Source organism: Vulpes lagopus, chromosome X, assembly GCF_018345385.1.
Source record: "Vulpes lagopus strain Blue_001 chromosome X, ASM1834538v1, whole genome shotgun sequence".
NCBI classification, from domain to species: Eukaryota; Metazoa; Chordata; class Mammalia; order Carnivora; family Canidae; genus Vulpes; species Vulpes lagopus.
In genome coordinates this window covers 55,046,753-55,071,028 of record NC_054848.1, presented here as the reverse complement: position 1 = coordinate 55,071,028, position 24,276 = coordinate 55,046,753, and the positions used below count along the sequence as shown (strand labels likewise).

The following is a 24,276-nucleotide window of genomic DNA, read 5'->3' as shown; positions in this document are numbered from 1 at the left end:
CTGAAACTTGGTAAGTCCCATATGAGCAAGGGCGTTCTGGACCTCAAAGGGGGATTTTATTTATTTATTTATTTTATTTTCTGGTATTTGGGTACTGATGGGTGATCCTCAGTTTTACCAGCACACGTGACACTTGCCAGTGACCCAGTGTGACTATGGCTTGGATGTTACCCTGAAGTTCTCAAATCATCCCGTACCACCCACCAACAAGGCTGAGGTTGGTCCTCTTCAAGCCCCAGCTGGGCATACCAGAAGAATCCTTTGTAGTACACCAGCTGACTCTCCTGAATAGCCTTAATGTACTGCCTCAAACCTGAAGGCAAAGGGGCTGCAAATGACCCCGCCACAGTTCCAAATGTGACTCTGGAGCAACAGTTTTGAGTTTTCTCTACTGTAAAATGGGAGGGATCAACAGTCATCCTGGGTAACTGCCAAGGTGGGTCATGTGAAAACAGTTTCCAGCAACAGAGCAAAGAGAGAAAAGGGTCCTTCCTTTTCCTGGGTCTCTCTTCCTCTCAGAACCATACCTTCCTTCCACCACCAATTCAATGGTGACACCTGCCAATGGAGGGCAATTTTTCATCCCAGTTCATCCCAGAAATGTGACTCTTGGGAGAAGTTCTCTAGGATGCTGCTTGGTATATGACAGGGAGCAAAGGAGTTGGCCAAAAGGGTAGGCAGTGCCAGTCACACCCTCCACCCTGGAAGCTTGTTCAAAACCCAGCAGCACAGGGAGTGGGGGGCAGAAAAATCAGGTTCCACTGATTTTTTTCCCCTCTGGCCTATCAGCCCCTCCCCCACCCCAATGGTCTATCCCTCATGGAGAGAAGCTACAAAGAACCCCCAACATCTAGCTGAGAAGGTAAGCTGCCCTTCTTAAGAAACTAAGGGCCCCAACCTATATAATATGTTGTCAGATTGAAGAAGGGAGAAGAGAGTAGCAATCCAATTGGAATCTAGAAATTGGTGGGATGGAAGGTAAACAGGAGAGCTGATTGGAACAGAACAGAACAGAACAGAACAGAACAAAGGCTCTGACTGGTTGGTCCAGCCCCCAGCACTCTCCTCAGAGCCCGCCCTTCCCCACCATGCAGAACTCACACACTCCCTTTGCAAAGAAGCTCTGTGTATTGGGTGCAACAGCTCTGGGGTCTCTATATAAATAATATACAAAACCCAACAGCTCAATGCCTCACATTAACAAAAATACTAAAAACTTATTAAAAATGGAGCCTGAGGGAAGAGCCCCACCACTACTGGTGCTAGCCCAAGAAGGGGACTGGGAATTAATAGGAAGGGGTGGGGCTACATCCAGGCAGTTCTTCCAGATGGCTCAGTAGCGTCCAAATATGTTGGTACTGGGCTGTGGCTGGGTATCTGTGGAAAACCAGAGGTCATCAGGGCTGGGAGACCAGGCAAGGATATAGGTATGTAGGAGAAAGACTATTTGAGTACCAAAGGAAGGGACAGGATGCCATGCTTCACACCCATCACCCCACCCCAACCTGGGCCTGAAGCAGTCACCTGCCCTCCCCGCCCCCCCCCCCCACCATGTAGTCCCTGGGGCTCTCCCTAGGGAGGAAAGCAGGCTTACTAGAAAGCTGTTGTTGGAGCTGCCGGACCAAAGCTGCTGTCTGTTGCTGTTGCTGTGTCTGCTGAAGCCCCTGGCGCTGGAACTGAGGTGGAAACCAGAAGTGGAAGACTGATCTCGAACTTTCTGCTTCCTTTTTCATCCTCATCTCCTGACCCCCTTTTTGGAGCGCCCCACCTTGCCTCCCACCTCTACTCACCCCCCCACTGCCCCCAAAATGCTGTGCCCAACCTGGGCAACTGTCCCTGAGCCAGGGGCTATGGCCCAGCAGCTACCTGGGGCTGGGACTGGGGCTGGGGCTGGGGAGGAGCTGCCTGCTGCTGCTGCTGGTGTGCCTGCTGTTGTTGTTGTTGCTGCTGCTGCTGCTGCTGCTGCTGCTGTTGCTGCTGCTGCTGCTACAAACAAGGGCAGTGAGCCTCAGACATGGTGGTGGCTCTGGGGAGGGGACCTGGTCCACTGTCCCCCTTAATAGTGCAAGACTTCCAGGGAGATCCCACTGACCACCCCAGAAGCCAGTGGCGGGGGTGGGGGGGACACGGGGGGGAGGGTAGGAACTTCTCAGGCCCCTACTGCGTGCCTGGGGTGCTCTAGGGAGTGGGTGCCGGCTTCACTCAGTTCACCATCATGTCAGACCCTGGAAGAGCACCTGCCTCTCCCCCTCCGGGGGTGCCCAGGTCCCACTTGAAGGCCTGGGGCCTCACCCGCAAAATCTGCTGCTGTTGCTGCTGTCGGATGTGATACTGCTGTTGCTGCTGCTGCTGCTGCTGCTGTTGCTGCTGCTGCTGCTGCTGCTGCTGCTGCTGCTGCTGCTGTTGCTGCTGCTGCTGCTGCTGCTCAGGCAGGATGGACGCCGATCGCACGCCGGCCTGGACGCCCTGCGCACCCAGAGGAGTCATGGTACCTATCATGGGTGCCTGCTGCAGGGTCTGGTGTGAAAACCTGTGAAGACCAGTGGTCCGAAGCTCAAGGCATGGCTGGGGGGGTGAGGGGATAGAGGGATGAGGGGGTTGAGAGGTAGGGGAGGAGTAGATGTCTCAGGTCCCTGACCTGAAGGAAACCTAAATAAGTCATTCTACTCATCCCTCCCAGCACTAACCAGAAGGGCCCTTCTGGGTTCTGACACACTTCTAGGTTGGGGAGTAAGGGGCAAAGACACCCTGATTTAGTGGTTCATATCCTTCACAGTGAGGCATCTTCCAATCCTGCTTTTGCTGTTTTGCTCTTACGAGAACAAAAACTGGTCTTAGCACAGGAGAGGCACCCACTGAGGTGCTTTCTGCTATTGGTGGTAGTGGTGGTACCCAATGACATTTCAGAATCTAAAAAACTACTGACTTCTACTGCTCTTTTGCCCTCCCACGTATAGCACAGCAACAGGCTACCTCCCGGCTGGCTGGCCAGGCTCTCTATCTTCATTTTTCCATCTCCTTCCCCATGCATCCTATCCCTGCATCCCATATTCATCTGTCAACACATCAACTCACTATATGGCTCTCCCAATCAAAAGAGCTCTTTCAGGGACTGTGTCTCACTTGCCCTGCCCGTCCCTGGCCTAGCTCCTGCTACTGCCCCAGCAACAATTTTACACTCTATCCACACTCTTCTTCCCATCCCCTCCCAGTCACCCCCCTCACTCTGGCCCCTACATCTTTGTTCATGTTGTGTCATCTACCCAGACTCCCCTTTCTCATCCTCCACTCCGCAAATCCAAATTACAGCTATCCTTTGAAGGCCAACTCCAATCGCACCTACTTTATGAAACTCTTCGATGACTCAGGCCCATGAAGACCTTATCCCATACCTTTTTCTGAATTCCCATTTACTTCATGGTGTACAGCCACACACCTGATCACACCTCTCCTCACCATAGTCTTTAGATGTTCTTCTGTTAAGTCTCACCAGCCCAACCAGATGAAAGGTTCTCTGTGGTAAGGGACCTTGTATTTTCTAAAGATCTCTTCTCACCCTATCCCATCCTGGCATAGTGATGGGCCACATGGTGGACAGCCAACTGATATTTCAAAGTAAAGGGCTTTCCTCTGGTCCACTCCCCAGTATTCTAAATCCTAAGCTGCAGAGCCCCAAGATGTGACTCCCACATCTTAACTAAAAGGCCTGACTGGCATTCAGCATGGTGGGAGGGCTTGCTGGCTCATCTGTTCCAGTGTGGAACCACTCTACTACCGGCTGGATGAGTCCTTACCACACACCACATCTAAGAATCCCTTATCTCTCCTTATCATAGCTGTAAGAAGGATATTTCTCTCTCTGGGCCTCGAAGAAATATCAGGCAAGCGGACAGAAGGCTACTGGTCGCCAGGTTCCCTTCCAGCTCTGGCATTTTGTGGCCAGATAAGTGTTCTTCACATCTGCAAGAGTTCTGACTAGTCCCATCACTTCCTGGCACAAGTTCTCCCCAGCCAGATGTGCCTTCCCAGCCCAATGTGTCTTCACAGCCCCCCAGATGCCTTGGGTACCTTTGGGTGGAGGTCAGCCCATGTCCGTAGGTTGGGGCCTGCTGGTGCACATAGCCACTGGGCCGCTGTTGCAGGTGGCGAGTAGGATCTACAAGAGTAGGATTGGTAGAAGGGTGGGTGCTCTGATAAGGCTGGCTGGAGTAGCTGGGGGGCACCATGGTACCTGCAGGGCCTGTGTGTTGCTGCAATCCCACATGAGAAACATAAGGAGTATAGCCCTGGAGAAGAGGAGGAGAGAGAGGGGAGTCAAGGCCAAGGCTGTGCAGAGCAGCTAGCCTCAAGTCCCCCACCTTTCCCATTGACATCCTCTTATGCCCTCACCTGGGAGGTCTGCAAACCGTAGGAAGAGCTGGGAGTCATCTGATGGACAGTTGACTGTCCCAACATCCCCTGACTCTGCTAAAGGGAAAAAAGAGACAAACTCAAACTCGGGAAATGCTTTTAGCCATCTTGTTTCTTGTATCTCCTGCTCTGCAAGGCCTTGTGAAGATCCCAAGTGTCTCCTCAGTCCTGTGACCCTCCAGAGCCCCTCTCCCTAACAACCCTCCCTACTGCCCCTCTCACTATCTTTGCCTGGAGCTGTTGGCGAAGGCGCTGTCCTTGGGGCACGGTGGGCTGCTGCTGTCGGTACACAGAGGTCTTGTAGGAGGGTTCTATCCCCATGACTCCAGTCATGGTTGTGGGCAGCACTCCAGTGTAAGGTGGTCGGGTTGGCAGCTTCTGCATTGGCAACCGCACAGGGCGGTATGGGTCCACGCGAGGGCCACCTAGAAAGAGGAATGGGCTGATCTCTCCAGGCTCCTTGTCCCCTCAGGCTCTGCTCAGTGTCCTGGTCACCCACAGATCCTCAGGGATGTGTCATTGTCCCCCTGGTACGGGGAATGTTCAGGTAACTCTCCTTCCTAGGGGCTGGCACTTACCTGCAGGTAGTGGCTGATTCTGGGTGTACAGGCCTATGGAGCCCTGCCTGTAGCTGAGATGGGATATGGAACTGGGGTTAGCATGGTGTAGGAGGTCCGGAGGCACCGTCACGCCATAGGGGCCACTCCTCCCTGGGCCCATTCCATAATCCTGTGTGAACAGTAGAGGAGGAAGGTGAGTGGGCCATAGCTCAGTGGGGTGGGGTGAGGTGCGGTACTAGGAGTGAAGATGAGCTAGACCTACATGGCTCACTTTTGTAATGCTAATGGCACCTCTTCCCCATTGCCCCCAGGAACCAGAAACGGCACAGAATCATGGAGAGAGAGGGAGAAGGCCTTTCTGTAGAAGAAGCATAAGTGGGGGGCCAGGCGGGGCAGCACTAACCTCTGTCTTGGGGGCTGGCTGGCTGCGTTTCTTGCCCTTGGTGGACTTCTTCTTGCGTTCCTCTGTACTAGGTGGGGCAGCCCCAGGTTTGTCAGTTTTGGGGGGCTCTGGAGCCTTTTTCTCAGGCTCTAGCAGGGTGGGAGCAGGGGGCTCCTCATCTTCTGGTGGCAGTGGAAGTGGCTCCAGGTAATAGGCACGGGGCCGGGGCCTCAGGTGTGTGTGGTAGAGCAGCAACCGCTGCTGTTCCTCTCCTCGGGCCACTCGCCGGTCGACTCGAACCGTTCCAAACCATCCCCAAGAGAGTGGTGCTGATGGCTTCAAGCCCTCAAAAAGATCCCAGGGAGAGATCTTTTGTTTGGTGGAAACCTGTAGACCCTGCTCCAGAAAATGAGAAACAGTGAGCTGCTAAGATTTGGAAAGTGGGAGACAGACCTTGAGGGTCTGCAGGAGAGGTGGAAGTATCTGCAGGCAATAAGAGGAGATGACAAGGGTGTGGGTAGGGTCAGGGGAGACAGTGAGAGGAAGCAGATGAACACGAACATGGATATATAGCAACACATACACACATGCACACACAGAGCAGACAGAGAGTTAAGAGGGGGAGAGGGCGAAGGGCCAGCGGAGCAGAGATGGACACAGGCACTGAGGTTCAGAGGAAGACAGAGATGGGAACAGGGAGGGAGAGACAAAGAGGTAAGTGGAGAGACACCAAGAAAGGACAAATGAGAACCAGAGAGAGACACACAGACAGCTACCCAGACAGATAGATAGGCGGGCCAGGAAAAGACATGAAGACACTGTATGTATGACTGGGTCGGACTTTGGATGTTAGACCCTGCATCTTCTTTTCCTTCCCCCTCTCTGCTTTCCACAAAGATTCTGGTTACTCAACAAATATCACAACTGACAGACAGAAGGGACAGAGAAATTTGTGCAGAGATGGCTGGGTTGGGGCAGAGGAATGAAGGGATAACAGATCCAGCATGCAGCCAGATAGATGGGTGGGGTATAGGCTGGATGGAGGAGGACAGGGGGCCGAGAAACGGGTGGTAAGTTCAAAGGTGGGTGTGGATGGGGAAGGTAGGGAGAGCCAGAGGGACAGACCCAGGAAAGAGGATGAAGCTTCCAAGATGGGGAGCAGAAACCTAAAAAAAAAATTAGTGATCAACTCCACATCCCAGAGACGGTGCTCACCAGCAGAGCCTGATGGATTCCCTGGCCTGCTGAGCCTGTCGTAGCTACAAGGTTGACATAGGGAAAGCTCTTGCCCAAAGGCGGGGGAAGAGCTGTGCGTGGGGGGATAATGCTGGGGTAGGAACAGGGATGGGAAGAAAAGGCGACGTGCCTCCTTCTTGAAGATGGAATCGAAGCCGGCAATCTTGTTGCCCTTGGTATCAATGAGGGAGCCCTGTGGCTCACACGTGATGACGTCTCGGGTCTGCTTGGGCAGTGGCAGCAGCTGGCGAACTTTTTCCAGACTGTCTGACTGGCGCTCTCCCAGCTCTTTCTGTGGGCATAGGAAGATGGGGCGAGAGTTCAAGGACACAGATAAAGAGGGATGAGGAGTCTCAGGGGACAGCAGAGAAATAGGCATGAAGATGACATTCAGTAAACCCTCCCATTACAAAGAACAAACAGAAAGGAGACGCAAACAGGGAGGGGACATGGCCAGATCTGGACTAGAACGAAGTCCCTGAGGCTGGGCGGCATACCCAAGGTCAAGGGGAAAGGGAATGGAGCCGCCCGGCCTTGCCTCCCCTGCTCACCCGCAGCTTCTTGACCAGGTTCATGTAGGCACGTTTGTTCTCCTCCATGCTGCCTTGAGAGATGCTAGACATGTCCGCAGCGAGAGTCCCGTTGATGAGCACGCTCAGCATGTCCAGCACCGTGGTGAAGAGCTCGCTGTGAGGAGAGGCCCAGGAAAAAACCAGAGAGGAAAGAGGCTAAGACAGACAAAGGCCTCAGGGTAGGATGCAAGCAGAGAGGGCCACACCAGTCATAGTGGGTTGTGCACCCAGTGTGGGGGAAGGGAGTTCCTCTTGGGCACAAAACTGAAGGGGGGTGGGGATGCTTTACTTGTTGGACTGCATGTCGACAGTGCCGCTGATGATGATCTCCAGGAGGAGCACAGCCCACTCCGTAGTCTGCTGGGTACTGCGCTGCACCGTGTCAAACATACCCCCCACCTGCCAGGGCCACAAGAAGTCAGTCAGATGGTTCAGGGGTAAAGCCTAGCATTTAGGGAAAGCTTAGACCATAACCTGGCCTGGCTGTGGCTTAGCACACCTCAGGGCATGTTTCAGTTGTACGTGTGATCTGCTACATGATTTCAGGCCAATGACTTAATTCTTGGCACCTCAGGGCCTCCATTTCCTTAATTATGAAATGATGGGGGCTGGACTAAGGGATGTCCAGGATCCCACTCAACATTTCACAATGGGTTTCTAGGGCTCCTAGGGCCCAGGTCTCTGCAAGGATCCAGGTCCTCAACCACTTTTAGGTCCAGTGTCTTTAGGAGCTCCAGGTTAATATTTTGAAGACTCAGAAGCAACTAGGCCCTCCATCTTTGCACCCACCTGCCCTTGACAGGCAAGGCCGGGGCGGGGGGGCTCTGCAGTGCAGTTCTATCTCACCCTTGTCTTTCGTCTCCCCAGCTGCCCTCTCACCAGATTGAGCCGCAGCTTGAGAGCCTCGTGCATTAGCTGCTTTGGTTTGCAGTCGTCTAAGTACTGGTCATCCCGCCAATTATTCACAATCTGAGACAGAAACAAGCATAACGCACTGCTCAGGGATCTTCTCGTTTCCATTCCTGAACACCCAAGGCATTGATCCGAAAGTACAGAAGGTTCTGGGTACACGGTGGCCTCAGGTGTGCCCATCCCTGCCCTCTGGCCTGGCTCAGCAGCCCAGAGACCCATACCTGGTGCACCTGGCTATAGAGGGAGGTGAGAAGGCCCTCACGCTGCTCATCCTGCCCTTTCAGACATGTCAGCACCAAAGATAAGAATGGCTGCTGGCTCAACAGGGACATGCTAGAGAAGAGAGGGAAGGAAAAGGAAAAGAGAAAGAACAGGACCATGGGATAAAAGGCAGCTTCCAACCTCGTTATTCCAGAAGCCCCAGCCCTGTTCTCTCAAGATCTAGCCTCTAGCCCAACCGTGCCCACTCTTCCCCTCCAATTTTCTACTTTTCTGTGATTTTTTTATCCCCACCCCTCTGTCCCAACTTATCTAAACTTTTCTTCTTCCCTAGCCCCACCTCGTCTCCTTTCTAACCCTCAATCCTGATCCTTGCCCCCCTCCACCCCACAGCAGCTTTACCTCTTCTGCTTTTGTCGGTCACGTTCTTTGCGGGAAGAGGAACCCAGGTGCTGGCCTTTCTCCAACTCCTCTCCAGCTGCCTTTAACACATGCCCCTGGACTGAGGTGGGCAGCTTAGCGATGAGGGGGGCGACCAGCCACACACCAGAGCGCTCCAGAGAGCTGGAGGACAGATGGGAGTAGACAGAGTTCCAGAGGAGCCAGGCAAGGGTAGAACAAGCCATGCTCTCCCTGCCCAATGGACAGGCCTAGTATCTTTGTGAGACTGAAATCATTTACACTATGAGAGAACAAGTCATGAGGGGAGGGGTCTGAACGCATTTCTACCCAACCTGAGCACCGGCTTTGTTTTGCTGCTGCTGGGCATGTTGCTTGTGGTGCTTCCAGAAGATGACCCTGTCTCTGCTGACTGTTGGAAAACCTCGATTGTGGCCTTGGCGATGTTCTCTAAGAGGGAGTTCATCTCCTGGGGAGGATGAAAGGCACAGAGGTGCTCAATAGGTAACTGTGATAGGAAGGAAAACAGATGGCAGGAAAGATGGGAGATGAGGGCAGAGAAAGGCATCTGGAGGGTAATGAGAGGGAAAGACACAACTCTGCTGAGAGCCTGCCCTCCAGAGCCTCCCTATTTCTCCAATTCCCCCATTGTCTTCTCCTCACATGCCTCCTTACAGTTGTGACCAGAGAAACTGCCTCCCACCACCACCATCACCAATCTTCCCCCACACCACCGAGCCCCAACATTCCTGACCCATTTCCCCCTACTCATCAGCCCCATGCATTTGCCATCTTCCCACCCTCTCTTTCTCAGCTCAAGAACCTGAAGTTCCATAGGACACAGGTTCTTCTATGGTAGCCCACACCCCTGACACATGGAGCTGGAAGTGAGCATGGGACAGAGAGGGCCAGGTGCCAACTCACATTGTTAGGGGTCTGCTTGATCATGAGCTGCAGCTCCAAGGAAGACTGGCGCATGGTCCACTGGTCCAAGTTCTGTGATGGAGATGCCACCCCTAAGCTCGTCATCATCCTGTCCCCCCTCTCCATTTCCAGCCACTTACCCCCCACCCTGACTAAGCCACCTCCTGATCTCTCACAACCTTGAAATACATATGCCTACAGGTCTGAAAGGAACTTCCACGTCCCCATCTTTAGGAAAGACTACACCAAAATGATCCAAAATCGTTGAAAAATCTAGCCTATTTTAAAAACGGTTCTGGAAAGATTTCCCATATTTCCCCTGTCTCCTATTCCAGAGCTTCACATTCCTCCACATGGGTAAGTTCTGCTTAGCACTTACCCTAAATCTTTGATGTTAAAGTTGCAGGCTGTTTTAAACCAGCTGTTCAAAGTCCTTTACAGACCCAAAGGCTAATGTGAGTTAATCTCTTTTTAACATTATCTCTTCTGGGCTGAAGAGACTCATTCCTGTAGCTCTTCTAACAGCTTTATTTCTCCACCCTTCAGTTACCTGAATGTCTGAAGCAGCATGGCAAAGTAGAAGGGGCACAGGCCTACCTGGGCTCGTACCCTGACTCTAAACTAGCTGTGTGACCTTGGGCTAATTACTTAATAAACTCTTCAAGCCTTGGTTTCTTCCTTGGTCAAACTTGGCCACTCCTACCTACTTTCTGGGGGTTGGGACAGATTAAATGAGAAGATGGACATAGAGTGCTGAGCACAATACTCGGCATGAAGCTGACACTTGGTAATCAAGAGCTATGCAGTACTACTGCTGTTCGTTACTGAGCCGTGAGCAAACACCAAACAAGCAAGGCCCTAAACAAGGCTTAGCAGATGTTGTGCCGCCTCTCACTGATAAGCTACAGTCCCAGATAGCCATGCCCTCATCCAGCAGTTGGCTCTAGGGTCTGGACTGCACTGGCCTGACTTCAAAACCCACATGGGGGCTGTTGCTCTCACCACCTTTCGCCCACATCCTTGTTCAGTCTTCCTACTTGATTAACCCCCTCTTTTTCCCTCAGGGTCCCCATTGTTTCACCCAGGGCCTGGGCCCCACTGCTTCCTCTAAGACCCTCACCACCTTGGCCTACCTGCAGAATACGCTTAATGCGCTGCCGCTGGGGGTTCTCCCCGTCCTCGTTGTCCAGCAACCGATGTGGGTAGCAGATGAGCTGCATGAGGCGCTGGGCCTGGGCACTACTCAACACTGGGTCTTGCAGGTCATTGCTATCCTCGCACAATGATTTAAGGCAACGCTCTCCTACCCATTCCTGAGGAAGTGGATAACCAGGGCACTGGGGCAACCAGTGAGTGGGGGTAAGGAATAAGGGGGGGATGGGCTGGGGGTTGATGAGAGACGTGATGTACAGTAGGAAGGTGGCATGATCAGGGCTGGAAACAGGACATTATTATATAAAGGCATTTGGGATGCATGGGGGGAAGGTGAGACTGACCTGTTGGCAGATGCTGCGCAGCACGTACTTGGCATAGACATCCAGACTGGCTGTCTCCACAGAGATGTTGCGGCCACCCTGCCTCCGACCGCCACTGCCACCTCCTCCCTCCTCCTCTGGAAGTTCTTCTGTTCCTCCTGTCACAGTGAAGCCCGAACCCTTCAGTTCCGCATCCCCTGTGGTTCATGGGCGGGAGATAGGGAGGGCAGAGTGAGATCTGAACACGGTATAGAGACCCACCCCAGACCCACAGAAGCAGCAACTCCCCCAAATCCTGCCCTATGGGACAGAAATATACTTCCCTCCCTCCTCTCCTCCCCAAAGGTCAGAGAGACCACCTTCAGGAGGGAGAAAGACTTTCCTTTGTAGTTTAGCTGGCACTCCACCCCACACACACTTCTGGCACCACTCCCTTCCTACCCCCATACCAAGTACAAACACTGCCTTGAGAACAGCAAACACAGCTCCATCCACGATGCGGTTCTGGGAGGCAGCCAGCAGGTGGCGGTCACAGGAGGAACGGATTCCTACTGTAGGCTTGTCTGGAGAGGGAGCCCAAGTCATGAGAAGCAAAAGTAGATCCAGTGGGGTGCAGGCAGTGGGTGGGGCGGGGGGGGGGGCAGCCACACTTTCTACTGCTGGCTAGGCCCAGATTAGGGTCACTTACTTCCATCTGACTGGCAAGGATTGAGTTGAGGCGTCTTGAAAAGGTGGAGGAGGATGCGGCAGGTCAGCCGGGCCCCTGGCTCAGAGTCCTGCTCACTGCAGGCTGAAAAAAAAAAAAAAAGGAAAACAGCAAATTGGACAGGGCAAAAGTGGACTGTCCGTGGGTTTGTGGGTGGCAAGGGGCTAGAAGGGAAGGCGAAGTCAGGCAAAAGGAGAAATAACAAGATAATGGGGGAGGAGAGACAGAGCAGTCAGCTGTCTTGCAGTGTGATGGGGGGGGTCCCTTAGGAGGGTCACAACAGGGAAGGATCAGGGCAGTCAACGCAGCATTAGAAAGAGGCCACTCTGGGCCCGAGGCCCATCACACAACTGGCCTCTGGTGATAGCAGGGAGCCCCACACTCAACAGTGAGGGTGTGGCCATGGAGTGTATAGTCAAACTTGGGATCCAGAAATTCTAAGGGTTACGGACTGGTGGTTCACCGGCATTAAGGAGTGAAGGGATGGCAGCACAGCGAATCAGATCCTCAAGGAGCAGACATTGCCGAGCGATGAGGATGGCAACAAAAGTAGCCAGAGAGTCATGAAAAGACAGGTCACTGACCTGGAGGACAAAGCAGACAAGACATCTCGACTCAGCCTGCAGAGAGGGGGCCAACTCAAAGCAGTAGGCCTCCACTCTGTGGGACTCTGTCTCTTGACTATTGCAATGACTGTAACCGGCCCCCTGCCCCGGGAACCACCCCACACCCTGGCAGGACCCTGGCACAAGCCTCACATCTACATTGCAGAGGAGGTCGTTGAAACCACAAGTGCCATTGTTAGAGGAGCAGCATAAAGCCTTGAGTACTCCTAGCCACTCGGCACTCAGTGACTTGCAATAGCCAGTCAGCTCTGCACACAGGATTGCGATGTCATTCACCCTGGGGAAAAGGATAAATGCCCTCAGGAAAAACCTTGTTCCATAAAACCTCAGACTCATTAACTTCTCATCTCCACCCCAGCAGTAACCGTGGTTGCAGTACCTCCCAGGCATCTCATCCCTCCCAAACTCAGGCAGGAGCGTGGTGCCCGTTCCCAACTCAGGACGCCCCATACCTATCGGGATCATGGTGCCCCACACAGACGTGCATAAGGGCATTGCAGACAAAGCTGTAGCGGTTAGCGGGGTTCTCACTAAGACTCTTGCCTAGCCCCGTGTAGGTAAAGGTGTGAGCTGCAGGGTTCTCCAGAGTGTCGATCATGAACTCGGGTGCCCAGCGCATGTTGGATTCTGAGGGCTCCACGTTGCAGTAGATAGTGTTTTTCACCTTGGAGCAAAAGTCGCTGCAGGGTGGCAGAAGGGACATAGGAGTGTTGGAGGAGAGCCAGTGGGGCAGAGGGGTGGTCAGGAGAAGGGAGAAAAGGAAAAAAGTCAGGGCCTGGGGGCCTTGGGACAAGAAGGGAGATGGGGAGATGGGCCAAAGCAGACTGGGCAGGAAAGGGACCCAGTTAGACTAAGGCACAGGGGCCTCTGGAGGCAGGGACAAGGAATTTGGGTCCCGTTGAGATGGGCCGGAGGCCAGGCTGAAAAGGAAGAGAAGGAGACAGGCCTACTCTTTGGAACCAAGAACATGTGATGGCTATAGCTCCCAGACAGCCCCGCAGAGACAGAGGGGTCCTGAGCTGTGCTCTGCTCCTGAGTTGAGTGTGGTAACGGGAAGGAGATGGGACAAGGTCCTGTTCTCTACCCTTACCTCCCACCTCTCTTACCTGAAGAGCTCCCCAAATTTGCTCTTTAAATGGCTACAGGAGGTGTACAGATCATAGAGATAAGCAAGGATACAGCGTTCTGCAGAGGAGCCATCTGATCGGTTCATCCCATGCTTCACTACGCCACACAGCCTGTCACAAGGGGGCGAGGTCAAGATGGGGCAGTGGGTGGTGTGCACAGGTGAAGACACAAAGGTCCCTGGCCACAGACTCACAACTCTTGGCAATACTCACCCCTGTCTGCCCAAATGGCAAGGTAGCCTCCCCAAGTCTTTTGGGGGTCACTTCCATCAGCATTTACTGGGGTCCCGTGCATTATGATTATCCTGCAGCCCCACTTACCCCTCAAAGACCTGTGCCATCTGGTCCTGGTTGAGGATGAGGCAGGCATGGTAGTGCCGCAGGACAGCCACGATGCACAGACACAGGCTGGTGGTGTAGCTGCCCACCAGATCCGAGGACTTGAGGAGCAACTCGGCCTCAACCACGCTCAGTTCGTTTAGTAGCTAGCAGAGAGAGTGGTGCGGGGTGGTGAGAAATGAGAAGAGGCCCATGTATTATATATACCCACCCTGCCTGTGAGGGAATGGCCAAGGCAGGCCTGAGGTGCCTCATTCTGGAAGAGCCCTGTTGCCATATGCCACTATCCTTTATTATATTAACGACACAAGCCACAAACCACATGGACGATCTCACCGGTCTCTAGAATATGATTCTGTGGACTCTACAGTGGGAGGACGCTCTGCCCCCAACACTCTAAACTAGTTCTCAGGCCTCTTTGCAGAGCATGCAAGCCTCTAGTCCTGCCTGCTTAGCTCCTGTTCCCCTTCACTCTCTGGCTCCCATCGTGCTGGCCTTCTTGCTCCTCCTAAGTGGCCCAGGACACCGGCTTGAGCCCCTATGCTGCCCACCCTGGTGACCCTCTATGGTACAAATGCCTTCCTCCCCCCTGATCCCCCTAACTTCCCCACCTGGATGGCAAAGTCGATGAGGCCACTGATGCTGAGCGAATATTCCATGAGGTCAAAGATGAATTGCACATGCTGCACCAGAGGCAAGTGATAGGACATGCCAAGGGCAAAGCTCGTGATCTGCTCCAGAACATTCCGGGAGACCTGATAAAGGCAGAAGGAGTGAGACAGTAGTGGAAAGAGGTGGGGAGAACCAGGGAAGCCAGAAAAGGAAGATGGAAGGGGATGAGACTGGGAATCAGCCTCGTGCCTGGTGGTGGGGTGGGGAGAGGGAGAAGGAGGAAAGGAAAACAGGGCAGGCCAGCAGAATGTGGGAAGGGGGCAGGGTTTAGGTCCTCACCTGAGCCGTGACCTGGTGCTGGTCATAATGTGAAAGGTGCTGGAACTTAGCAAAGATGTCTTCGGCAGTGGGGAAGGCTTCAGGCCGGTTGCGCCGCCGCTTCTGCCCGTCCTCCCCACCTGAGGGGACAGTGGAGAGGGACCAGTCAGGAGGGGGAAGATAACTAGTTGACTGGGGGTAGGGAGAGAAGGCTATGGGGGGGTGGGGGGAGGGCCAGGGGGAGGAAGGCGGGGAGGAAGGGTGGGAGGGAGAAAGGGAAAAGGGAAAGGAGGGTTGAGGAGGGGGAAGGGGGGGATGAAGGGAAGGGGACAGTGAAGCTGAGGTCTGGAGGACCACAGACTACATGGACCTTAGAGGAATACATACAGGGAGGTGCTAGGTCGAGGGAGGGGAGGGGGAAGGGCGGGCAGTATGGGGCTTACTGTGAGGTACCTAAGAATGTCAGGTCTCCAGGATTCAGAGGCACAATAGGAGCAAGCTGGTCTGCAGAGGAGGGGAATGAGGGGGGAAGTTTCAAAAGGACTAGAGCTCTCAGGAGACTCCAAGAGACAGGACATTGGGACATGACCAGGGGTTCCCTGTACTGGGGAAGGGGAGACTGACTAGGGCATTCTTTGGGGGAGCTCTGTTTTGGGAGCCTCAAACCCACCAGTTTCTGCTGTCCCTTTGCGGTTCAGAACCTTCAGGATATCCTTGGTAATTTTCTTGATGGCATGGCGGGCATCATCTCGCTGCTTTCCCACCCCAAACAGTACGACCAACCGCTGGTTGCACTCATGGCTGCATGACTCCTCCTGCATCCCGGCAGCACCATCAGACTCCAGCACGGAGCTCCTTCCCTCCTCTTAAAAGCATGCCCCTTGTTCCTCAGCCTCCCAGCCCTTCCCAGCACACCATGCCCGCAACGATGGCTCCAACCCCTCAGTACAGTCCTTGAACAGAAACCTCGGCTCCAAACCCACGGTCTCCAGGGGCTGGGGGAACAGTACCTGGGGGATGGGAAAGTGGGTGGCATACTGCACATGTCGTGGCTGGTCATAAAGAACCCCAAGGGTCCCTTCTATCTTCTCCTTGGGTGGGGGCTTCACCTCCTTCTCAACATCTGGTTTCTCGGGGGATGGACTGCCCTTCCCCTCACAGGGCATAGTAGGGGAGAACAACTAAGGGAAGGTGAGAGGGCAGAACAGTTAGAGGGAGGAAAGGGGGTCAGGGCACAAAGAGATTCCCCTGAAAAGGCATAAGGGGAGGACCTCGGGAGCTGGGTTCTTCCATACCAGGGTTGAACTCACTGAGAAATCAGGTTTCTCCATGTCCTCGAAGAGCACACTGGAACTAGGGTCAATGTCCATGGACTCTGAGAGCCCTGGGTCCTGGGGGCACAGAACATAAGCCAAGTTGCTTTCGCCTGGGGAGTGGCTCCCCACCATCTAGTAGGGTCAACTGCGAAGTCAGAGAGAGGAGACTACGACGGGGAGAAGCAGTGGCTCTGCAGTTGAGCTCTCTGACAGGTCACCTACCCACCTCACGCCGTTCCCTCCAGCTTAAAAGTGGGGATCAGAACACCTCAGCCTACTGTGAGGAGCAGATGCCAACAGCAGGTGCAAGAGGGCTTGGCCAGCCCCGAAGCACCCCTGGGCCAATACTATCCTCCTTATGTTAGGGGAAGGGATTTCCGAAGGACTCTGGGAGCCAGGAAGCTGGGAACACCCGAAGAAAGGAGCCGGGGCAGGACAAAGCGTGCTCACCTCCAGCTTGCTACTGCTGCTGCCCTCGGTCTCCTTGCGCTCTGAGTCATCAGCAGGGTCATCAAAGGGGGATGGAGGCCGGGGACCAGGGGCTCCAAAGGCCAAGTCCCCCCGTGAGATGAGGGTGCAAGTATACATGTTGTGTGAGAAAACATCATGCCGAATCAGTTCACAGAAAAGCAGGACTAAGTTGAAGAACTCCACTCGCTCACTCTCACTTCGGGGGTCCGCTGCAGGGATAGAACAAGAATAGAGGTGTCAGGAGGGCACAAGAAATGGGCAGCAAGGGAGAGAAACACACCTAAGACCTGGTGTTCCTAGAGTACCTGAGGTAGGTCAGAAGAAGAATGACACCCCTCCACCCCCACCCCAAAGAAACCCAAAGCTGTTGAGGGACAAAGTATAGTTGGTTAACCCTCCTCCTGTCCTGCACCTCATCTTGGAAAGGAATACAGCATCCTTGCTGCTATTTATATGTGAGAATGCTTCCGTTGTCTGTTCTTGTTTTTACTCTTTTCCTTATCCTTTTATTCTGTTAAACTCCAAGATAATCAGAAGCTAGAATCATGTCTGAAAACCAGTCTGCATAAAGCCCAAGACAGAAATGTACACCAGAAAGCCCTTAATTATGCTTCCTGGTGACAGTGGTGGGTAACTAGGCGGAGGGAACCAGAAGGGGGCAGGTGTCCATACTCAGCATGGGAGCCTGGGTATCCAGAAACTGCAGGAGGACATCCTGGAAGATGGGAGCACTAGGAGCAGAAAGGGATCCAGAGGCAATGGAACCCTTCTCATCTGCGGCTTCTGACTCTCCACAACGCTGTAAGGTGAGAAAATAAACCCTAAGCATCAGTTTTGCTGTTTCTTCACCTCTCTATGGGTCATGTTTGAACTGCCATCTATTTTGCTTCCATTTCCAGGCTCTTGGCTTCCATCCCTGCTTTGACCTCCATTTCCATTACCACCTCCCAACTGAATCCCTGCCTGCTTCCCTAACTCCAACATCGGTCTCCTTTCTACTTTTGCCCTTATGTCCTCAGCCTCCCTTTTACGTTCCCTATCCCTTCTTCATTCTCACCTGAACTTCAGTTCCACTGCTCAGCTCTATCTGTCTCCAACCCCAACTGCCACTACTCCATTGGCCAACTGCATTCTCTCTCTCTCTCTCTCTCTTTTTAAGATTTTATTTATTTGAAAGCAAGAGAGGGCATAAGTGGGGTGAGGGACAGAGGGAAAAGCAGACTCTCCATTGAGCAGGGAGCCTGACGTGGGGCCTGATTCTAGGACTCCAGGATCATGACTTGAATGGAAGGAAGGTGCCTAACCGACTGAACTACCCAGGTGCCCCCAACTTTATTCTCTTATCTCTGCTACCTCACCTCAGCTTCAATCTCAGCCTGTCTCTTCTCTAGCAGCTTGGCTACCACCATAGCACGATGCCGACCAGAACGCTTGCAGCTGACAGCCCATTCACACAGTAATGATACTACGGCGTCATCATCCGAGGAGATCTGGAGACCAAAGGAAGACAGGGGTGAGTAAAGTAGGGTTGGGGATACAGAACCATGCCCCAATTCCTACAAAATTGGGTCCCATCCTAAAACCTCCCAGACCCAGTAAGGACATCTCCTCAGACATCTCCAGTATCTGTGCCTCGCCATGCCTTCCCCTCATGTGTACTATTGCCCTTGCAACGTTTTTTGCCCCTTCCAGTCCCCTTCTTGCTTACCTCGTGCCCATCCTTGCTAGGCCCCAATCCAAAGATTCGGTTACAAAGGGAGTCGAGAGAATTACTGAAGTCAGAGCGTTCAAAACTATGGCTGTCCAACACTTCCAAAGTATGGAGCACCCGTCCAATGGTGAAGCCTCAGGAGGAAAAGCAGTAAAGGGGACTTAACCAGAGGCCCAGTCATCCTGACTCTCAGAGTGATAGGTCCTTACCATTCTTTCCTCATACATCCTTCTTACTCTTTGTCCTCTGGCACCCACCTGCAGTAGCTTCCTGGCACTTATCAAAAGACCAGCGAACCTCAACTGCCTGTCCTCGCTCCTTGATCTGCTGCTCGATCTCACGCAACTTTGCACGGACCTGTATTACAGGGAAGGAAGGGTTTCAGAATGCACCAAAGTATACAGAAGGCCAAGGCCCAGATGAAAAGGACAGCACCAGACTCCAAGTCACCATTTCTGAAAGAGCAATTCAGCTTTCCATCTCAATCCAGGGGTACCAGGCTATGGGTGAGACTTACCTGCTGAGTAAAGGCACTGTTGCCCTCTGGCATGGGCAGGTTGGAGGGGGCAATAGGCAGGTGGTCAAGTGGTGAGCCAGTCTTAATGCGGCTGTCGGTCAGCGAGTAGTGCCAAACTAGGGCACTAGGACAACACAGGAGGATGGTCTGCCAGACAAGAATAGCTAAATCAAACTCAGTCACCATGACTACATTTCTAGAAGCCCACCAGAAGACATGACCCTTATATTTCTGACCCAACATTATTCCAGGTCCTTGGTGTATCACTACTCCACCTCTGAGCCCCTCCCCACATCCACTCTCCTCAAAGGCTTTGGGCCCACTCTGGTCCTGGAAAGGAACTAACACCCCCCAAGGATGAGAAGCAATAATCTCTAAGCAAGTGCTCCGTGCTTGTTCCCACCTCCCATTTAGAATCACCCCCATTCTCCAGGATGGGCATCCCACTCTTCTCAGGATGCCTCTTAATGCCTCCTTGGGCCCACCTGGCACCTACCTGAAGGATACAGCTGAGGCCAAAAACCAGGGGCCGGTGCTGAGGGCACATCAGCAGGTCACTAAAGGGTGTAGAGGGTGTGCTGCTGGTTGGGGGCTGAGGAGCAGGGGTGGTGGGCAGTGTGCTTGTTGACTGAGCGGATATAACGTGAGATGAGTGAGTGCTCATGCCGTCCAGTTGCAAGGCCAGTCTCCGGGTACAGAAGTAGGCAAGGCGGCGGGAGAGGTATGCAGACTGAACAAATTCCCCCGAGTACTGTAAAGACATGCCGATTAAAACCCCCAGGTCTCTACAAGGGACATTGAACTCACATCTTATTCCTCCTCAAACCCTCCCTAGGCTCCCCACCTTCCCCCCACCCTGCCATGCCCCCAAATCCTAGGCCTTACTCGGAGCAGCAGGGGCAGCAGTAGTTTAAGCAATTCATCCTCTCCAGGACGGATTTTCTCAAAACACTCAAGTACCCAGGTCAGGAACTCGTGTCTGTCCAGCATTCCATCCTATGGTCCAAGGGGTAGGAAGAGTATTAGTTTCCCTGAGGGGACTATTAGAGATAAGGCAAACAAAGTAAATGAAAGGAGGAAGAGAGCCACATCTAGGCCAAGCTGACAGGTAGACTCTGTCCTGGACTAGCAGAATGTGAGGCCAGGCTCCACCATGGCTTCACGGGACATGCCCTTCTTCCTACCTGAAACATGAACATTGCCAGCTTCTCATTGTAGTCCCACTGCCGGATAGCCACCTCTATGTCATGGGGCAAGGGCCCTATAGTGGAACCGCAGCCCCCACTGCCTGTGGGCCCTGGACGGTAATATTCAGCCATCTTTTGCAGCTGCTCCCATAAGTACTTGGTGATGATCTGAGTCCATTCTAGGGGAAAGACGGGAACAGGGGCTATTTTATACCATCCCTCTCCTTAGAACATCTTCTGTGTCCCTCTCTCATGCCCACGCCACCCCCCCCCCCAATTGCCATACTTCTAAATCCTATTCATCCTCCTAGGCTCTGGCCAAACGCCACCTTCCTGAAGCCTTCCCAGGTGTCCCCCAAAGAAAGTAATCTTTCTGTCCACTGAAGTCTCAAAAAACCTTTCACCTGCTCTTTTGAGACACGCACACATACATACACATAGACACACTTTCTATGTTTAATTATGGGATTCATACACATGCCTTAGCATCCCTCTCAGATAAGAAGCACCCTGATGGTGGGAATAAGGTACCAATCACCTTGACAGCCTGGGACATGTACCCAGTAGATACTCAAGGTACTCAGTATTTACCAATTGAGTGCAAGATGCAAGCAGAAACATCAGAGATACCCTTGGTATTGAGGAAGGAGAACAATACCAAGGGTCTCTCTGTCACTCCTTGATGCCATCAGTGGTGGGACCCTTGGTATTAGGAGGTACTCACCCATGAAGGGGTCAATGACATGTCTCTTCTTAACCTTGGTCTCAGTAATTGCTGCATAGTAGGCACAGGTCATCTTGATGAGCCAGGCGGCCCGCATCACAGGCACTGTGTATTTGGCTAAGTACCCAAAGACTTCTTCCTTCTTACTGAAAATGGGGACCTGGACAGACATTGCAAACAGTGAGATCTCTATGACTACCACAAGCTGGCAACCATGTAGCTTCACCTGGGAATAGGATAGTTACTTCATACCCATGCTCCCCACCTTGGCCTGGAGATCAGGAACTAGCACCTCACCTTTTTGGCTAGTTGTGTGAGTGGCTTGGTGCCAGCCAGGTCAGTGAACCAGGTGTTAATGGCACTCTGGGATCGTGCAGTCACCAGCCAGAAGTTGTCCTTCTGGTTCACTTGGGGCTTCCTGCGACCAGTGTCAGGGAGAGTGTTACAACGTAACTTCTCTGCAATAATGCTGCTGAAGTTGGAACTGATCTGAGGAAAGAAAACTATACCTCAGGGTGGGAAGAAGGGGCAGAGAGGCACTCACGCCTCTGACGGGCAAATACCAATGTGGCGGCATTAAGCCACGAAGGAACACTCAGCCAGACATTCAGGTCATCCCTTTGGTTCTTCCCAACCCAGGGCCTTTGCCCCTCCTCAGATTCTTCCAGCCTTTTTCTTCAGCTTGGCAGGGTTGTCTCACCTTGGCAGGATTGAAGTTGACGTTCTTGGCACTGCCATGTTCATCCCCAGAGACAGCAGGCTGGTTATTGAAACCTTGTTTTACATTCAAGGCTGTCAGTTCATCCTGAGGCAGGAAAAAGACATTTTATCTTTTCCTTTATTTTATTTTTTCCCCCTTGGGGGTGGTGGTGGTGGAAGAGGAGGGCAGGAGAAGAGAACAACGGAGGGGGAAAAAAAGGTAGGAGGACTCTGAGTAGAGCAGATTGTTATTTAAAGCTAGGCCCTTATATTCCTTTGGACCCCACCCTCACCCCCACAGTCACTAAGATTTCCAACCACCCAGCGCTGGCTCAGTATCACTCTTCCTTGCAAGCTTGCAAGCAGCCGCAGCTCACCAAGCTGCCTGAGACAACTTTCTGAGGTGTGTGTGTGTGTGTGTGTGTGTGTGGAGGGGGGCGCCTCCAGCGTGGCCCCTACATCATTCCCTATTCACACCCAGGAGCCACCTCCCCCCCACCAGGTCCCATTCTCCACACCAGCCCACTTTACTCTTAACCCGTTTTGGGACTTTGGCTCCCACCGAACCGCCCCGCCCCCCCCAACCATCAATGCTTCCTCCTCTGCCGATCGCCCGCCTCAGGCCCCTCGAGAGCCCCGATTTTTGAACGTACCTCCTTCTGTTTGGGATCTTGCGGGTACACATCGGGAGGGCCCAGCCGCGGCCGCTTCAGTGGCCGGTGTTCGTAGCTCAAGATCCCGAAGGCCGCCATCTTGCCCAGCCCGTAGCGCCAGAGGCGCCTGCCGGGGCCGGCTGAGGGGGGAGGGGGAGAGGGAACCGAAAAGGGGGGCGGCGGTTGCGAGGACCGCAGCCGAGGGACAACAGGGGGGACGTTAGAAACTCTCGATCCTTGCCGGAAACTACCGAGGAGAACCGAGGGACGCCGGGAACCGTCGGACAATACCGACTGCAGCGGGGGCGGGGCCCAGCCCGGCGTGGGGCGGAGCTCCGCGCGGCCGAAAATCAATTTCACTCCCCAAGTCTATGAAACAGCCTGGAGCCGGCCAGTGTGCCGGCGGGGTGCGACCCCGCGAGGCGGCAGGCAGCTGCGGCGCCGAGCTCTGGCTGAAACTGGGTTCCCGGGGCTTCGCTGCGTTTTGGGCCTGGAATCGGTGCTCCAGTGTATTTGCATCAGTTAGGAACTCTGTCTTTTACTCTAAACCACTTCTTCCTTTCTGAGTTTCTGCATCTGAAAAATGGGTGTACTGTTACTTCCCTCAAAGGGCTATTGTGAAGATTAGAAACCTTTTGCATAAGAAAGTATCTATTAAACCCCTGGAAGGCCAGCCCTAATTCCTCAAGGTCTTTATAGTCTGGCACCGAGGTTCTTAACCTTGTCTAATTCACAACCCCTTTAAGATGCTGATGGGCGCTTTGGCCCTTCCCAGAAAAATTACAGAGGAGTACAAAATGTTAGATACTTTCCAGGGACATTCTTAGAGCCCTTAAAGGTCATTAATGCATTCCTTAAGTGCCCACGAACTCCTGGTTGAGAAATAGGCACCTACTAAGTGTCAGATACTACTTTCGGCCATCATCTTTAATCTGCAAACAGCCCCATGAGTTAGAGATTATAATGGTCTCCATTTTGCGGATGAGGAAACTGATTTTCAAAGAGTGAAAGTTCACTTGCCTGATATCATTCAGGTACTGTGAGAGCTGAGGCTAAGATTTTTTTCCTTGACTCTTGGGCCAGTACCCTTTCTGTGATGGCATTGCTCTTTAGAGAAAGGACAGAATGCTATAATAAAAGTAACAGATAACAACAAATTTAAAAATAACAAAACTAGCAAACAACAAATAAAAGTAACACCAACAAAATGCTACTGAATCACAACGGGAAGACAAATTAATCCTGTTAGGGTAGAGGACAACATATTGGAGGAGGTAACATTTGAGCTAACCATGAGGAATTTTAACTCACAGAACATTAAGGTGGGTAAGAACATAAGCACAGCACTTAGCACATATTTAAGGCTCAATAAATGTTTGCTGAATAAACAATTTCTACAAACACTGTCTCCAATCAGCTCTGTGTTTGGGGGAAGATAAGTCTGGCAATAAGATGGAGAATGGGTTGGAGAACAGGGGTCTTTAGAAGGGAAGGCCAGGGGATGCCTGGGTGCCTCAATGGGTTAAGCATCTGCCTTCAGCTCAGGTCATGATCTCAGGGTCCTGGGACTGAGTCCCAAATTGGGGTCCCTGTTCAGTGAGGAGTCCACTTCTCCTTCTCCCTGTATCCTTCCCCTCCCTGCCCTCTCTCAAATAAGTAAATAAAATCTTTTTAAAAAAATGAATGAATGAATGAATGAATGAATGGGAGGCCAGGGGTGCCTTGGTGGCTCAGTCAGTAAAGCATCTGACTTGATTTCAGCTTAGGTCATGGATGATCTCAGGGTTGTGAAATTGAGCCCCCCCCCTGAGTGGGGGGGCGAGTGCTCTGTACTGAGCATGGAGCCTGCTTAATATTCTCTCTCTGCATCGCCCCATCTCTCTCTCTCCAAAAAAAAAAAAAAAAAAAAAAAAAAAAAAAAAGGAAGGAAGGAAGAAAAGGTAAGGGACTCCAGTTAGTAGGTTCTAGGAATAATCACGACTAGTGGGAATGAAAGGGTGATTTAATACAGTGGCTGTGCTCACGGAAAGGAGGACATTGCTGGGAGAAACACCACAGACGTAGAACTGATTGCATTCCCAGGAATGAGAGAGAGGGAGTAACTGATGATGACTTTGAGGTTTCACGTCTGGGTGAGTGAGAGGGTGATGATACATTAACCAAGATAGGGAACACAGTAAG

General features: G+C 52.7%; 1 protein-coding gene across 5 annotated transcripts; it reads right to left on the bottom strand.

The window, feature by feature from the left end:
* Nucleotides 1-50: 50 nt before the first annotated feature.
* On the bottom strand, nt 51-22,402 carry MED12 (mediator complex subunit 12). Of its 5 annotated transcripts, XM_041741686.1 has the most exons (47): nt 22,096-22,402; nt 21,444-21,548; nt 21,041-21,232; nt 20,744-20,903; nt 20,017-20,198; nt 19,718-19,828; nt 19,329-19,583; nt 18,833-18,979; nt 18,573-18,672; nt 18,313-18,449; nt 17,963-18,094; nt 17,277-17,403; nt 16,584-16,813; nt 16,128-16,208; nt 15,828-15,998; nt 15,488-15,632; nt 15,271-15,321; nt 14,839-14,957; nt 14,499-14,642; nt 13,870-14,033; nt 13,528-13,659; nt 12,874-13,101; nt 12,554-12,698; nt 12,259-12,379; nt 11,778-11,879; nt 11,539-11,652; nt 11,111-11,286; nt 10,748-10,927; nt 9,615-9,686; nt 9,026-9,159; nt 8,694-8,855; nt 8,294-8,405; nt 8,040-8,129; nt 7,450-7,559; nt 7,140-7,275; nt 6,719-6,880; nt 5,374-5,748; nt 4,989-5,139; nt 4,642-4,835; nt 4,390-4,467; nt 4,232-4,286; nt 4,069-4,156; nt 2,273-2,530; nt 2,238-2,241; nt 1,867-1,986; nt 1,595-1,676; nt 51-1,377 (listed from the first exon to the last, which is right to left on the bottom strand). In XM_041741686.1, exons 1-47 carry the CDS (start codon nt 22,192-22,194, stop codon nt 1,334-1,336), a joined length of 6,477 nt encoding a protein of 2,158 aa, XP_041597620.1. In that variant the 5' UTR covers nt 22,195-22,402; the 3' UTR covers nt 51-1,333. The 5 variants fall into 5 exon arrangements, 1 of the variants encoding a protein (XP_041597620.1); XR_005985720.1 differs by having other exon boundaries at nt 1,867-2,530; nt 4,633-4,835; XR_005985717.1 differs by having other exon boundaries at nt 1,867-2,530; nt 4,069-4,286; nt 4,633-4,835.
* Between the last annotated feature and the right edge of the window lie 1,874 nt (nt 22,403-24,276).

Bases quoted from the DNA above. Each gene is read 5' to 3' on its own strand.
- MED12 (XM_041741686.1), bottom strand. From the start codon at position 22,194: ATGGCGGCCTTCGGGATCTTGAGCTACGAACACCGGCCACTGAAGCGG. The intron at 18,980-19,328 runs GTAGGTGCCAGG...CTTGTCTGGCAG, and splicing joins GCCTCAGCTGTATCCTTCAG to ACCATCCTCCTGTGTTGTCC. The intron at 5,749-6,718 runs GCACGTCGCCTT...TTTCTGGAGCAG, and splicing joins ATTCCATCTTCAAGAAGGAG to GGTCTACAGGTTTCCACCAA.